This window comes from Anopheles moucheti, chromosome X, assembly GCF_943734755.1.
Source record: "Anopheles moucheti chromosome X, idAnoMoucSN_F20_07, whole genome shotgun sequence".
Lineage (NCBI taxonomy): Eukaryota > Metazoa > Arthropoda > Insecta > Diptera > Culicidae > Anopheles > Anopheles moucheti.
The window spans coordinates 4,100,443-4,114,889 of NC_069142.1; the positions used below are offsets into that span (position 1 = coordinate 4,100,443).

General features: G+C 52.8%; 1 protein-coding gene across 1 annotated transcript; it reads left to right on the forward strand.

The window, feature by feature from the left end:
• Positions 1 to 1,875: 1,875 nt before the first annotated feature.
• Positions 1,876 to 10,380, forward strand: LOC128306906 (uncharacterized). The gene is made up of 3 exons (XM_053044564.1): positions 1,876 to 7,757; positions 7,866 to 9,066; positions 9,284 to 10,380. The coding sequence occupies exons 1-3, from the start codon at positions 1,891 to 1,893 to the stop codon at positions 9,929 to 9,931; spliced, it is 7,716 nt and encodes a 2,571-aa protein (XP_052900524.1). The 5' UTR covers positions 1,876 to 1,890; the 3' UTR covers positions 9,932 to 10,380.
• Positions 10,381 to 14,447: the final 4,067 nt, after the last annotated feature.

The window sequence follows — 14,447 nt, forward strand, 5'->3', positions numbered from 1 at the left end:
TTATTCCCCTCTCGTATGACCGAGACACGTTAAAGACATTGGAGAGTGGAGTGGGCTTTAATGGAATTAATTTTTTCCCTCAATGTTCCCATCCGTCCTGCAGCTATTATGAGGCTTCTGGAGCGAATCAAGGGTCTTGCTGCGTTGTAGATTCTCGGTGCATCATCTACTCGTACCGTAAAGCTCCTGAAGAAGAAGAGCGTCTAATTCTCCTTCAGCTGTAGGCGCTGTCGCGCATTCCCCCTTTGCGTCCGTACATCGCGTGTGCACCGTATCAAGAGGGGTTTATCGCATTAGATTCCAAGATTGAACCAACTCAGGGTCCCTCTCCCCGTGTGTCTCTGAACTCCATGACACCTGGCCAAAGTATCAACACCGGGAGAGGAAAACTTGCACCGGCGGGGGGGAACTGGTCTCGGTGCTCTGGTGTCATCAACATCAATTTCGGTTGCTGATTCTCATCAATTTACCACCTCGCCTTACCACCTCATGTATCTGCTCCTCCCCCCACCAAGCAAACTCCCTTCCCGATCGCGATGAGTGATTACCATCTAAATGAACTTCAAATTTGTATGCGCTTATCGTTATCGGTCGCCGTCGTCTGTACTGCCGGGTTTGTTTGTGTGGAATGGTGGAGAAGGAAGGGGGGAGGTAAGGGGGGGAGGGAGTTTGGGAGGGGTTCGTATTTTTGAGGATAGGTTTTCTTCACCCTCATCTCTGCTGGTGGTGGCTTTTTTTTGCAGCAGCAGTAGGATTCGATAAGAGCGAGGTGAGAGGATACGGCGGTCTCTCCACCCTAGTCAACCTATCCCCATCAACCATCTACAAATGTTTGCACCCCATTTAAAGCCCAGAAGCTAGCTTGGGAGGGAGGGGGGGAGGTCGTTTAACATTGCCTCATCCTGCCATCCTGACTAGCCTGTAGCACTGCCTTCACACTGCGTGCGCCATTACAGATCCATCTAAGTTCGTTTTCGCCAGTGTGTGCGTGTGTGTGTGTGGCGAAGATGGCGGCCAACATCGACTTTTGTTGTTGCTTTTGCTATAATTCTCATCGTGGTTTATTATTTTATTTTGCTTTGGTGTGCTCATGTGCAACTTCATCATCATTCGACGGTCGTCAGTCGGGCGTTGCGCGCACCCCGCATCACTGTGTATCTCAGCGGGCGTATGTGTGCTGTTGGTGTGGATGTGTAAGGGTGGCTGCCGTTAATCTCCAGTGATTTTCTTCTCTAGGCGTACTGATTTTTTTTTGTGTGTGGTGTGGCTGTTGTTGTTTCAATCGTAATTTAGCATTGAAACGGTCAAAACTGGATAGATTGAGGCGGCACACGAATCGATTATTGGATACACCCACACACCCACATCATCATCATCATCATCGTCGCAGCTTTACAGCATGCGATAAGACAAACGCGATGGGTAGATGTGGGGAGGGTGGAGAGGGGATAGGGGATGGGGTCTGACCTCCAGGTCGAATGAATGTGACGATTTGGAAAGATCGAAGGTGGTGCCGTGAGAATGTCCAGTATTGAAGGACAACAGCATAAATGTGCTGTGTTGTGCTTCATGCAACCTTTGAATCTTTAGCGAGGAGTCATTCAAATCGGGAGTCGATTCTTAAAAGATTCATGAATCCTCAAATGATTCGGTTTATGTAATTGAATAAGCTAGCAGTGCTTGTATGAGAAATTTTTTCTTCAGAATTAAAAAGGATAAAAATGATCTCAACGCGTCATATTTCCGGAGAGATTAATAAAACTGCGACATTTAATGAATCGTTTCTGTTCTTCTTTTTCTGTCCATTTTTCCAATTATCAGGCATACATCAGGACTGCTAGAAACGTTGCCAAAAGCGAGGGCAGAAAAGTCACTCCCGTGGTGAGAGTGATGGTTGCTTCCACTTCCCGCCAACTGGACGCTCAAAACATGGAAGCTGGAAGTGAGGGTGCGGAAGTTACCAGTGTGGCCACAGGAGCCGGCGGGACGTCGGACAGATATACGCGGGCAGTGGTAAAGGTCGAATCATCGGACGTAGTAGCAACAGAGTCATCGCTCAGCGAAACAGAGCACACAGCCAACGATCCAGCGATGGACGTGGAAGGGGAGAAGGTAACACACCGAGAGGGGGCGGACGCGCTGACGGTCAGCAAAACCGCATCGCCGGTAGCGGCTGGCAGCGGGGAGGAGGAGGACGATGGCAACAACACGTCGCCGCAAACCGGCAAGCTGAATCATCTCCACCGCCAGCAGCGGCGCAGCAGTAGCAGCAGCGGCAGCAATCAAAGTCACCGCCAGCAGTCGGCGAACAAGCAGCGCAGCGAGCATCTGCACCAGCTCACGGACGATATGCTGCGGCGGAAAACGATGAACAACAACAGCAGCACAGTGCCGAACAACAACAGCAGCAGCACCCGTGGCAAGCGGTCGCTAGAGTCGACGGCGGAGATGCTGCTGCAGCAGCAGCGCCGCCAGGCGGCGGCAGCATCGACAACCACCGCAGCACCGGTCGGGAAGCAGCAGGCGCGCGGTGCGCGTCGCCCGGAGGACGACGAGGACGAGGAGGACGGGCAAACGGTCGTTGGGGCCGAGCCGGGGAAGCGGTACATCTGCCCGATTTGCGACTGTGTGTCGCCGACGCAGCGTGCCTTTACCGACCACATCCGGCTGCACAATGCCGAGTCGGAGTCGGCGGCGACGGCCGTTGCGTCCGCGAGCTTCTGCTGCAAAATCTGCTCGAAGGTGCTGTCGTCGGCGTCATCGCTCGATCGGCACGTGCTGGTCCACACGGGCGAGCGGCCGTTCAACTGCAAATACTGCAGCCTCACGTTCACCACCAACGGGAATATGCATCGGCACATGCGCACCCACAAGTACCCGTCCGGACGTGACAGCTTCGAGAGCGATGCCGGCGGTGGTGGCGGTGGCGCAGGCGTTGGCGGTGGCTCATCATCCGACGGTAGTGGGGCAGGAGGAGGCAACAAGACTGTCCGTAACAGTGGCCGCACGGGGGGTCACGGTGGGCCAGCGGCAGCCACGAACCGCCATTATCGGAAGAAAAAGGAGGAAGACCCGGAGGAGGATGAGGACGCGGATGAGGAGGATGACTACGGGCAACCGAAGCGGAAGAAGCGTGCACTGTACGAGCGTAGCGATGAGCAGGAGGAGGAGGAGCTGGCGATGATGGAGGAGCAGCCGGGCAGTGGCAGGCGTCGCCGGCATAAGGAGCTGCTGATGGGCGTCGTCGACCTGCCGGACGAACCCGACGAGGAGGAGCGCGAGTTCGAGGAGGAGGAGGAGGAGGAGCACCGCGGCAGCAAACGGAAGGCATCGTTGGGCGAGCGGCCGCAGCAGTACCGCAAGGTGCGGACCATCAACAACAACCTGCTGGAGGGCTCGGTGGTCGAGAGTGGGCAACGGTACTGCTGTCCGGTTTGCGTGCGGAACGATTTCGCGAGCATGCTCAGCCTGGAGCAGCACCTGGACCGGGAACATCCGACCATACCGGCCAAATGCCGGCACTGCGAGATCATGTTCCGCAGCCACAAGGCGCTGAATGCGCACCGGTGCAGCAACAACAACTATCAAAACATAACGCCCGGCTTCAAGGATCTCACCTTTGTGGACTTTTCCAGCGAGAAGTTTCCGCTGATCGCAAAAAACCTGTGCGAGCAGAGCATCCGGACGCCGGTGACGAGCCAAAAGTACGAGTGCACCCGTTGCTACCGGGCATTCCCGTGCTCGAAGACGCTCGCGATGCACGCGGCAGACTGCTGCAGTGTTGGTTTGGGCGGTACGGGCGGGGAACGAGCGGCAGGTGGGCCGAGACGCAAGCGGGCGTCGAGCGAGTCGGACTCGTCCGATGTGTCCGGGTCGGACGGTGGTTCGTGCTACGACGAGCGCCACAACCGAACGTATGACGAGGACCGGCATCGGGATCTTCGCAATCAGCAGCAACAACAACAGCAGCAGCAACACCTCCAGCAGCAGCAGCAGCAGCAACAACACCACGCCCAGCAGGGCCACCTGCGGCGGGAAGATTTCTTCGCCAACTTGGATCTGCAGAACCGGTCCGTGGGGACGCTTTCGGAGGCACCGACCACACCGTCCTCGCTGGACAAGTCTTTCTCGTCGCCGGTGCCGGTGCTGAAGCAGGAACCGCTCGCATCGCCCACCGATTCGACGGCGGCACTGCCAACGTACTACTCCTCCAACATGGCGCTCTATCACGCGCACCAGCAGCAGCAGCAGCACCACCAGCAGATGGTCGACAGCGGTAAGGATCTCGCGGACATTCAGTCCATCATCAATGTGGCGTCGTCGGGCGGGTTGTTCGGTCGCCAGCTGGATGGTGGCAGCCATACGCCCCTGTCCGGCCTGCTGGACGCCTCCCTCGGCAAGGACGGTGCGGGCAGTGACAGTGGCATGTACGCCCACTCGACCGGGTCGCGCGACGAACCGGAAGAGGCGCAGGATGCGTTTACGGCCGAGTTTCGGCGCATGAAGCTGCGCGGCCAATTCCCGTGCCGCATCTGCACGGCCGTGTTTCCGAACCTGCGCGCCCTCAAAGGTCACAACCGTACGCACGTGACGGCGGCCGGACCGGGCCCGTACCAGTGCAACATGTGCCGCTACGTCGTCAGCGACAAAGCGACCCTGATCCGGCACATGCGCACGCACAACGGGGACCGGCCGTACGAGTGCGCGCTGTGCAACTACGCCTTCACGACGAAGGCCAACTGCGAGCGGCATCTGCGGAACCGGCACGGGCGTACGACGCGTGAGGATGTGAAGCGCGCGATCATCTACCACCCGGCGGAAGATTCCTCCTGCGACGATCCGCTCAAGAAGCTGCAGCTGTTCAACACACCGCCGGCCGACGGGTCGTACACGCCGACGATGCTGGCGAGTGCCACGTATCAGGACGAGCAAAGTCTGCCGGAGGCACGCAGCAGCACACCGCTGCAGTCGCAGGAGCTGAAGGACATGCTGATGCCGCAGCTGCCGCTGAGCTTTGTGGCAGCCGCAGCGGCGGCCGGCCAGAACCACAGTCCCCTGCTGGACACCGGTCTGCTCCTGCAGACGCCGCTGGGTGGCGGTGTGGGCAATGGCACATTCGGCACTGCCGCAGTCGCGGCCAAGATACAGGTGAAGAGCCTCGAGAAGTTGAACCAGCTGACACCACCGAAGGAGGACGACGATGAGGACGATACGCTCGAGGAGGACCAAGACCAGTCGCTAGACGACCCGCCAATCATTTCGGGCAAGAAGGCAACGCTCGTAGAGGGTGGCAAACACTCGACGGAGGTGAACAGCAATCCGCTGCCGATCGATTTAAGCATGGACGCGCTTGACCTCAGCAAGAAGTCGACCGCGTTCGGACGGAAGCCAGCACCGGCCAGCACACCAACCGCACCGATGCTGTCGACCGACGGCGAGGACGAGGACGACGATATGGAGGGCGCCCCGATGCACCGTCACCACCGGGCGGACATGTTGCTGCCGGTGAATGGTGTCGAGAGCGAACCGCGCTCGGCGGTGTCCAAGAAGCATGCCGGCAGTGGAGGAACCGGACCCAAGCAGCAGCACGCCAAGGACACGGAGGCGGACGAGGACGGCGAGGCGGGCCATCGACGGGGCGAACTGCCGAAGCTATCGAAGGTCAATCTCGCCCAGCAACAGCAGCAGTTCTTCAACGATACGTTCGCCAAACTCGACCCGATGCACTTCTTCCAGCTCTATCAACTGTACAACACGCTGCAGTTGCCATCCTTCCCGCTGCATGCAGCACCCTTCCTGCAGAACCCAATGCTACCCGGTTCGGCGGCAGCGTTGGGCGAGCTGCTCGGGAAGGACTTCGGTTTGGGAGCGCTGCCCAACTTGGCGGCTGCGGCCGCCGTAACCGCAGCGGCTACATCCAGCGGTGGTCGCAACCACCGCCATCCGTTGCTGGTGAACCCGTTCTATCCACCGCCGGTCACCGACACCCCGCCGAACAGCGTCACCAAGACGGCGGGAGATTGTATGTCCGGGGATGTTGGAACGGCGGCGACCCTGGCAACGCCGAAACAGCTGCTGACGCCCTCATCGCCCTCACCGATGTCCACCCCGATTGGGGGTGGCGGGGCCGGTGGTGCTGGCGGGTCCAGCGGTGGCAACAATCATCTGTCATCTTTGCAGCAGCAGCAGCAGCATTCGAGCGGTGGTGGCAGCGGTGGTTCACCGGTCACTTCAGCCGCTGCGCTGGCAGCGGCAGCAGCGGCAGCAGCCGCCGCCGGTGTCAGCAGCTTCGGCGTGTCGCCACTATCGGCCGCAGCGGCTGGTGGGGGCCCCAGTGCGTCGGGCGTTGGTCCGGTGAAGATGGTGATCAAAAATGGAGTCCTTATGCCAAAGCAGAAGCAACGCCGCTACCGTACGGAGCGGCCGTTCGCATGCGAGCACTGTTCCGCCAGGTTCACGCTGCGCTCCAACATGGAGCGGCACATCAAGCAGCAGCACCCACAGTTCTGGTCCCAGCGGCAACGCGGCGGCCATCATCTGATGCGGCGCAGTGGTGGCGGCGGCGGAGGAGGCGGTGGTGGTGGTGGTGGTGGGGGGAGCAACAGCAGTAGCGGTGCGAGCATGTCCGCTGCAAGCAGCTCGGTTGGGTCGCTGGTGTCCGCACTGCAGGGAGCGTTCGGGGCGGGCGGAGCAATGCACGGAAGCGGCAACGGCGGAAGTGGTGCCATTTCGGAGCAGGTAAAGTACGCGATCCTGGCGCAGCAGTCCGGCAAGGGTGGCGGTGGTGGGATGTGTGGTGGAGGCAATAGTCAGGACGGTGCTGCCGCCAGTCACCTGAACCCACTGCTGCACAACATGATTGTGCAGGGTGCGGCAGGACACTGGAACCAGCAGCAGCACCAGCGCCTGAACAACCACTACGGCCAGCAACAGACACCCGTCCTGCCGTCCGGACTTGCTGGAAGGCGCATCGGTGGGGGCGGCGGCCGTGGTGAAACGGAGGAAGACGACGAGGACGAGTGTCGGGTGGAGCGGCAGTACGAAGGTGCGACACCGATACTGAGCCAGCGCCACCGTCGCCGTCGGCGGCGCCTGCAGTCGCATCTCGAGTACGATGCTGAATTCCAGCGCCGTGGTTTCGACGATGCCGACAACATCCACAAGCTGGCGTACGACGAAGAGGAGCACCACCACCAGCTGCCTGCTACAGCCGAGCCCCACGAGGAAGAGCACGACGAGGAGGAAGAGGACGGAGCACCGGAAGAAGGGGGGCGAGCCGGTGAGGAGGACGATGAAGAGGAGGACGATGCGCAGCTCGTGATTGATGAGGAGGACGAATGTGGTGGAGCGCGTGTGGCAAAAATGCAACCACCGGATGCGAAGACCGAGCCGAAAAGCGACCTCGTCGGTGACTCACACCTCGACCATGGTGCGAGTTTGAACCGCATACTGAAACAGAAGCTGGAGGAGAATCGTACGAAGGTAGAGAACGCTGGTGGTGAAAAGGTTGCCGCCACCACGGTGCAGGAGCAGCCGTTGGTGAACGCTGCCCAGCAACAACCGCAATCCGGCAAGCAACCGAAGCAGCCAATCAACCAATCAGGGACCGCTTCCGTTACGAGAAAGGCGTCATCTAGCAGCAGCAGCAGTAGTAACAGTAGCCTGATACATCACGATGAAAGCGGTAGCAGCGATCTGGTGCCCGTGTCCAAGCTGCTGGATAACGCAGTCAATCCGGCGTTGGAGAGCTTCTTTAGGTAAGTGGACACGATCCCGGGAAGAGTTCTGTTGATGGACTATTGCTACTCTTTGTCACGACTCCGTTGAGCTTTACTAACACGCATTTATATATATATACTTTGCAGCCGACCGGAGGTTCAGGTACCTCTGTCCCAGGACCACAGTGATGAGGAGGGTCTGGTGGCGTCCGGGTCCGCTTCGGAGAGTAATAACTCCGGCACGGATGATCCCAACCCATCGGCGGTGGCACTCGCCCATCAGCAGCAGAAGAAGAAATCGGCCTACAGTCTCGCCCCGAATCGGGTCAGCTGTCCCTACTGCCAGCGCATGTTCCCGTGGTCGAGTTCACTGCGCCGTCACATCCTCACGCATACCGGCCAGAAGCCGTTCAAGTGTTCCCAGTGTACGCTGCTCTTCACCACCAAGTCGAACTGTGACCGGCACCTGCTGCGTAAGCATGGGGACGTGGAGTCGGCCGTCTCGATACCGGTACCGATAGACGATCTGCTCGATCCCAAACCGGAACCAATACCGGTGGCCGTTGCCGAGGCAATGTGCAAGAAGATTTCGGGCAAGGGTGCGCGATCGGCAGCGGTGGTCGCCTCGCTGAAGGGACCTGAGCAACAGCTGCAACAACAACAACAGCAGCCACAGGTCGGTGCCGAAGATGAGGAAGCCCATCCGGATGTGGGACAGTCGAAGGAGAAGCATTGCGATGTTGCTCCAAAAAACGAATCAATTGAGGCACGGCAGGCCGTCGATGAGGAGGAGGAGAACGCTAAGCTGCACCCAGTGTTGGACAAGAAAAATGGCGGTGAAGGTGGCCATGTGGAGGATGCGGAGCTGGAGGAAGAGGAGGACGATCAGGAGGAGGACGACAAGCAGGCAGTGAAGGAGACTCGCCATCGCCGTTCAGCGCGCCGCCATCAACGCGATGAGCAGAATGGCGATGAGGAGGAGCGCCGTCACCGATTCCATCCACACAGCGCTCCGGACACGGCGGCGACGGAGGACGATGATGGTGAAGGCAAGGAGGAGGAGGAGGAGGGCCTGTTTTCGGCCGGTGGTTTGCCAGATCTTCCCTACAAGTGCCACCTGTGCGATGTTTCAACGGCCGAGCGTGTGTCCTGCCTGGAGCACATCAAGCAAACCCATCCGCAGGAGTTCACGACCCTCATGGCGAAGGTATCGCTCGAGGCTGCCGCATCGGCAACGGAGAGCGAGACACACACCGGCTCACCGGACGATGATGAGAGTGGCAACAACAACAACAACAACAACAACAACAACAACGGTGGCAAGTATCTCGACTATGCCAATCGGAAGGTAGGTCTAAGGTCAGTCCTTAATTAACAGTCGTGGAGGTTAGGTTGACGGCACGAATTGTGTCCGCTCGGTCTGGCTCGCGCGATCCACTCCAATGGAGTTCGTGTGTAAGCATTGAACCTTATTAACGGTGCGGTTTTGCATTCTTATTTTTCTTGCCACCAAACACCACCTTCCCCCTTCACCGCCACCACCCCACACACGTATGCCTCCACAGGTTATCTGCGCATTCTGTTTGCGTCGCTTCTGGTCGACGGAAGACCTGAGACGGCACATGCGGACGCACTCCGGCGAGCGACCGTTCCAGTGTGACGTGTGCGATCGCCGATTCACCCTCAAGCACAGTATGCTGCGCCACCGGAAGAAACACACCGCGGACGGTGGAAACGCTTCCCCCGTCTCGTCCTCCTCCTCCACCACCGGTCGGCGGCATACGTCCTCCCGGCGCACAAACGGTCAGTCGGACGGTCGCCGAGGTAAGGTCAATGGGCACGGTGATCCCAACAGCGGTTCCGATCTTACCGATGACGACGAGTATGAGGACGCGGAGTGCTCCAGCCCACCGCTATCTAGCCAACAGCAGTCAGACCAACAGCAGCAGAACCACCAAACACCAGCTGAGCGTGGTACCGCAACCACCAACACCACTGCGGCGATCCCAACGGTTCCAGCGTCGGCCGCCATCATCTGTGGAGGGAAGCGTTACAACCACCACCAACGCCATCACTACCAAAACCACGGCCAGCAGCAGCAGCACTCGGAGCTGATCGGCAATCTGCTCGGCATCAGCGACCAGGGCATACTGAGCCGGGTGCTGCTCTCATCCGCCTCCGAAGCTGCCAAGCTGCTCGGTGTGGATAAGTGACGGGGCGCGTGTGGCCAAACACCGCAAAGCCAACACATACCGGCGAGTGACATCCACTTACTGGTTACTGGCAACAGAAGTAGTGCGGTTTAGTACTCGGATACTCCTCAGGATGGTGGCATTCGTGTTGCTTTCTTTTATTTTACGTATTAGCGGTTAGAACCGTCGTTGTGCAGGTCGAAAATAACTCAAACAATGCGAGAAGAACAATATATCCCGGTTACGGTTTGTTACGGGGGACTGTTGTTGTAAATATTTTATTTAAACAAAACAGAAACACTCCACACTTAAAATTAAGTCACAGAATAATTGCACGTGCGCGCGCGCGCGCGAGAGAGAGAGATAGAGTGAGAAAGATTGATCTTTTTGTTGGTTTAAAAAAAAATAAGTTAGAAAATCGGAAAATGCACGCGCATAGCATACGACATTTTCCAAACAGCATAATCAAAACTACATATTACTTATATTTATCCTACAAATACTTAACAATACTTAGCGAGAGTAATACTGCGATTGATTTTATTTTGGATAATCATAAACATGCTTAGGGACAAGCTAATTCGCCAACTAGAAGGGTGGCAAGTTTTTTAGTTTTGTTTGTCGCTCATGGAAAACAAACCCCTCAAGATGGCACCTCATCTTGCAAACGAAAACGATTTTTTTAATGTTTAGTTTTCTCTCTTTTAAATTTCCTTTTGTTCATTGTTGCTTTATTTTAACTAGTATTTAGTGAATAATGCTATCGGATTCTTATTTACATTTTATATTAAAAAACAAACAAACACACACGCAAGGCAGCAATGTAATGGATGAATTTTGTGGCCAGCGTTTGGAGCCGAAACTTAACACTTATACCTTTTGCGAAACTTAACAATTTTGAACTGATAAGTTTAATGGATAGCTAAATGCACAGGTTAAGCCATAAAAAGGAAAAAGAAAACGCGGAAAGGGTACTGGATGACGGTTGAGTGAGAGAGTGTCCTTTTTAAGTCTTTTTTTTTTGTTTTTTGTTTTATAAATCAGGAGTCGCGTGTCAATAATGTTAAATATTTATTTTGTTCGTTTCGGTCTTTCTAGAGGGATTATACGCAAGAGGTTACACTCTTACTGCTAGTGTATTATACTTTATATATTTAAATCAAACACACACTGAACTTACTCCATGAATAATTGCGAATATTGTTAGTGGTAATTAAGAGAACGAATGCGGAACATCAGTGTAATGTAAATAACGAATAGTAGTTGAGCTGCATTGAAGGCAAACTTTTTGTTCAGTTTTGAGCAACCCTGAGTGTAAATGGTATTAAGTAATTTTATCTACGCGCGCATGAATGCCCGGTTACATGCGCAGTCACTGAACCAAATATGAGTTTCTACTGCTATGCTATCTGAAGTGCCTATAAAACATATGTATGTGAGGAGTCCCTCCAAAGTCACCGAAGACGTGTGCTGAAGACCTTACGTTTCATGTATCAATTTTAGAGCCGGCTTTCCCTCTGCCATTTTTTATCGTAAAGTTGATTTGATAACGGACGGCAAACAAAGCGAAATTTGCATGTAGTTGATATTGTTCGCGTGTTCCAAGCGTTGTGTTTTAGAGCAAATCATAATTTTCCTGCTTTTGATTGCATGATTTCAGTCCTTAAGAGAGAAAATGGTTGTAGGAAGCAATATAAACCCTTTGTTTAAAATGGAGAATATGCCGTGTGAGATGGACAAACTAAAAATAGCGCTATATGTAGATTTCTAGGATAGAGAGCAACCGTGAAGCGATAGAATTAGCAATTTGGCACCTAAACACACAAGCAGCGAGATAGTTTATTTTGTCGGTTATGAATTTATTTAATGTGACGTCAATATAAAATTTACCCACATAAAGTACTCTCATGCACTAAAAAGCCCTCGATAGGGAGATAAAGACATCCTATTTTAAGAGAACGACAAGCGGGACGCAATAAATTATAATGTCCGGCTAAAAAGCACAGCGTCACCGAACTTGAAGCAGAAGAGGAGTAAAGTACATGGAAGTAAAAAAAAGGAAAGATGAAAAGTTCTTTACCTTTCATATGCCAATACGAGCCAATACAAGTAACGAATAAAATTAGTGCGGTGGTTTAGGGTGTGAACAACAAAAAATACAGCAATACGACCAAAGGTGTTACTGCATTAGTGTGAGAGGTTAGGTGCGGCAAGGACCTCCCTCCATGGGTGCGTTGAAGGAGAGGGGGAGGGAGGACGCTAATAGTTGGAGATAAGAGTAGGATCAAGGAGGCAAGGAAGGGTGGGTTTTTGTGGGTGGTTGAGCGGGAGGATGGGAGGAAGCACACCCGCTCCACTGCAACTCTCGCTCCTTCTCTCTTCCCTGAAGCAGTAGTTTTTTTTTGCAAACGAATGCAATAACTCTTAATCAATATATTCAATTTGATGTGTTTACTATTAAATTTCGTAGTGTGCGTTGTGTGTACTGAGTGCGTGGAAAGGTGGTCTGTGTGAGGTGCGAGAATAGTAGATTTGATCCATTCTCTCTAGCTAGATGCTCCGTACAGGGCGTGAGAGAGCACAGTAGTAGAACATGATAGCTTTTAATTGCAGGAAGGGCATATGTACTAAAAGATTTTAAACGATTGTTTACCAATTCTCTCTCTCTCCCTCCTATAAATTATTCAGTATAACAGATTGCCCAAAGATGAAGGTGTTAGTGAGCTTTGCTTTAGAGGATGAGGTGATGATGCCTAGACACAGATGAGAACATACGTTGGACAAAGAATTCACTGCAAGTGCCATTAAACTTACAAGAACAAACTGCAAATGCAAATAAGTTGTAAAAGAAGCAAACAAACACATAATACAAATGGGAGAGAGCTTTGTATAATCTGTACCTATATACCATTACTCATGTAATAGATTGGGAACTAATTGAAAGGAAGAATGCGTACGGAACTGCTCGAAATAGTGTTGTCCATTCCCATTGCTCATTAGGACACGATCGCGGGGCGGTAATGATGATCCGGGATTGATGATTGCAAAAACCCTTGTACAACTTGTATCTCTACATTAACTGACATTGTGGCAGTCACGTCTAGCTTGTAACATTCACTATAGTCTCGTTTTGTTTTTCAAAGAAGGACACTACTGCACATGGCAGAGACCAACACCCACACACAGAGAAAAAATAAGAGAGCGCATTCTTCGCTTGTGGGTAGATGTGGGGTGCCTGCTGTGTTGTACTTTAATTTATGCCTTGTAAACATGTGTTCAAAGCGAATCAAGCTAAAAAGAAACAACAACCCCCTGCATAACGGAATAGGATCAGAAGCATTGAGGGCAGCGAAAGGAAGCTCGATATAATAATGACTAACGAAGCAGGGAGACGTCCGACGGTAGCATCTCACCTTGTAATGGAGTTAGGATCTAAGAAGCCGTTGTCGTAGTTCGTATGGAGAGTAACTTAAAAGAAGCGACAAATGGTGTGTTGAAGAAATAGGACGATAAAAAAGCAAGTTTTCAGACACTTACGTACATACCACACAACCATTATCATATTCATGACGCTATTTATGACCCCCAAAAAACCGAATTAATAAAACATAATCTAAAATCCGATGAGAAAAAACAAGCAAAGTGTTTCGACGTTTATTTTCTGGATGGAAAGAGAAGATGTAATGGTTAAGGCGCTAATTATCATGTTGGGGATGGGTCGTCCGCTATCATTCTAATGATATGAATCAGTCCACTGTAGCCCGGCTAATATGAACGAGTAATTAGGATAGTAAGTATATCACACAGCTCGTCCAAGAGTTCGTTATCGTAGCGGCTTTTCCATTGAACACGTACAGCTCCAAAAAAACATCCTACTGAGCATATTCCTCGCGAACGCAACAAAGAGACTTTCGCCAGCTTTGAACAACCTCCATCTCGCAGATAACATATGCGAAAAGAAAAGAATCGCTATAATATTGGTGCCAAACCATGTGCTCCCTTGCCGTTATTTTTATGTTGAAAAATTGAAAAATTTCAGTAGCACAGTATGACAGTAGAACAGCTGCTCACTCTACATTGCACGCTTAATTTCTTCTCCCAACTCTCCAGCTTGCCAATCGTGTGTACTCTTCTAGCAAGCTCTGTTTTAAGCGTGTAAAAAATTCTGTGAATCAGTGTTTGAATGGTTGACAAATATTTTACATAAAACATCATATAATTGGGGGAAAATATGAGTTTGCTATACAAGATCCTATTTGTATCAAAACAGCTAACCCTGCTAATGCGAATGACAGTTTGCAGTGGTTGTCAGAGGTGACGGTCCTCGAAATGACGGCTTCAAAATCATTTCGAACAAGATCTATACATACATAAACGTAATAAATATGAAAAACTATTTTTTAATCAATAATCTCGAATGTTCTTGAGCGCATGTTTAGTAATATTTTATGTGAAACATTGAGCAATAAAGATGCTTTCCTTGCCCTAAACCCAGCATTCAGCATAGAAACCAAACGTCTCGGTCATCTACTGTCAT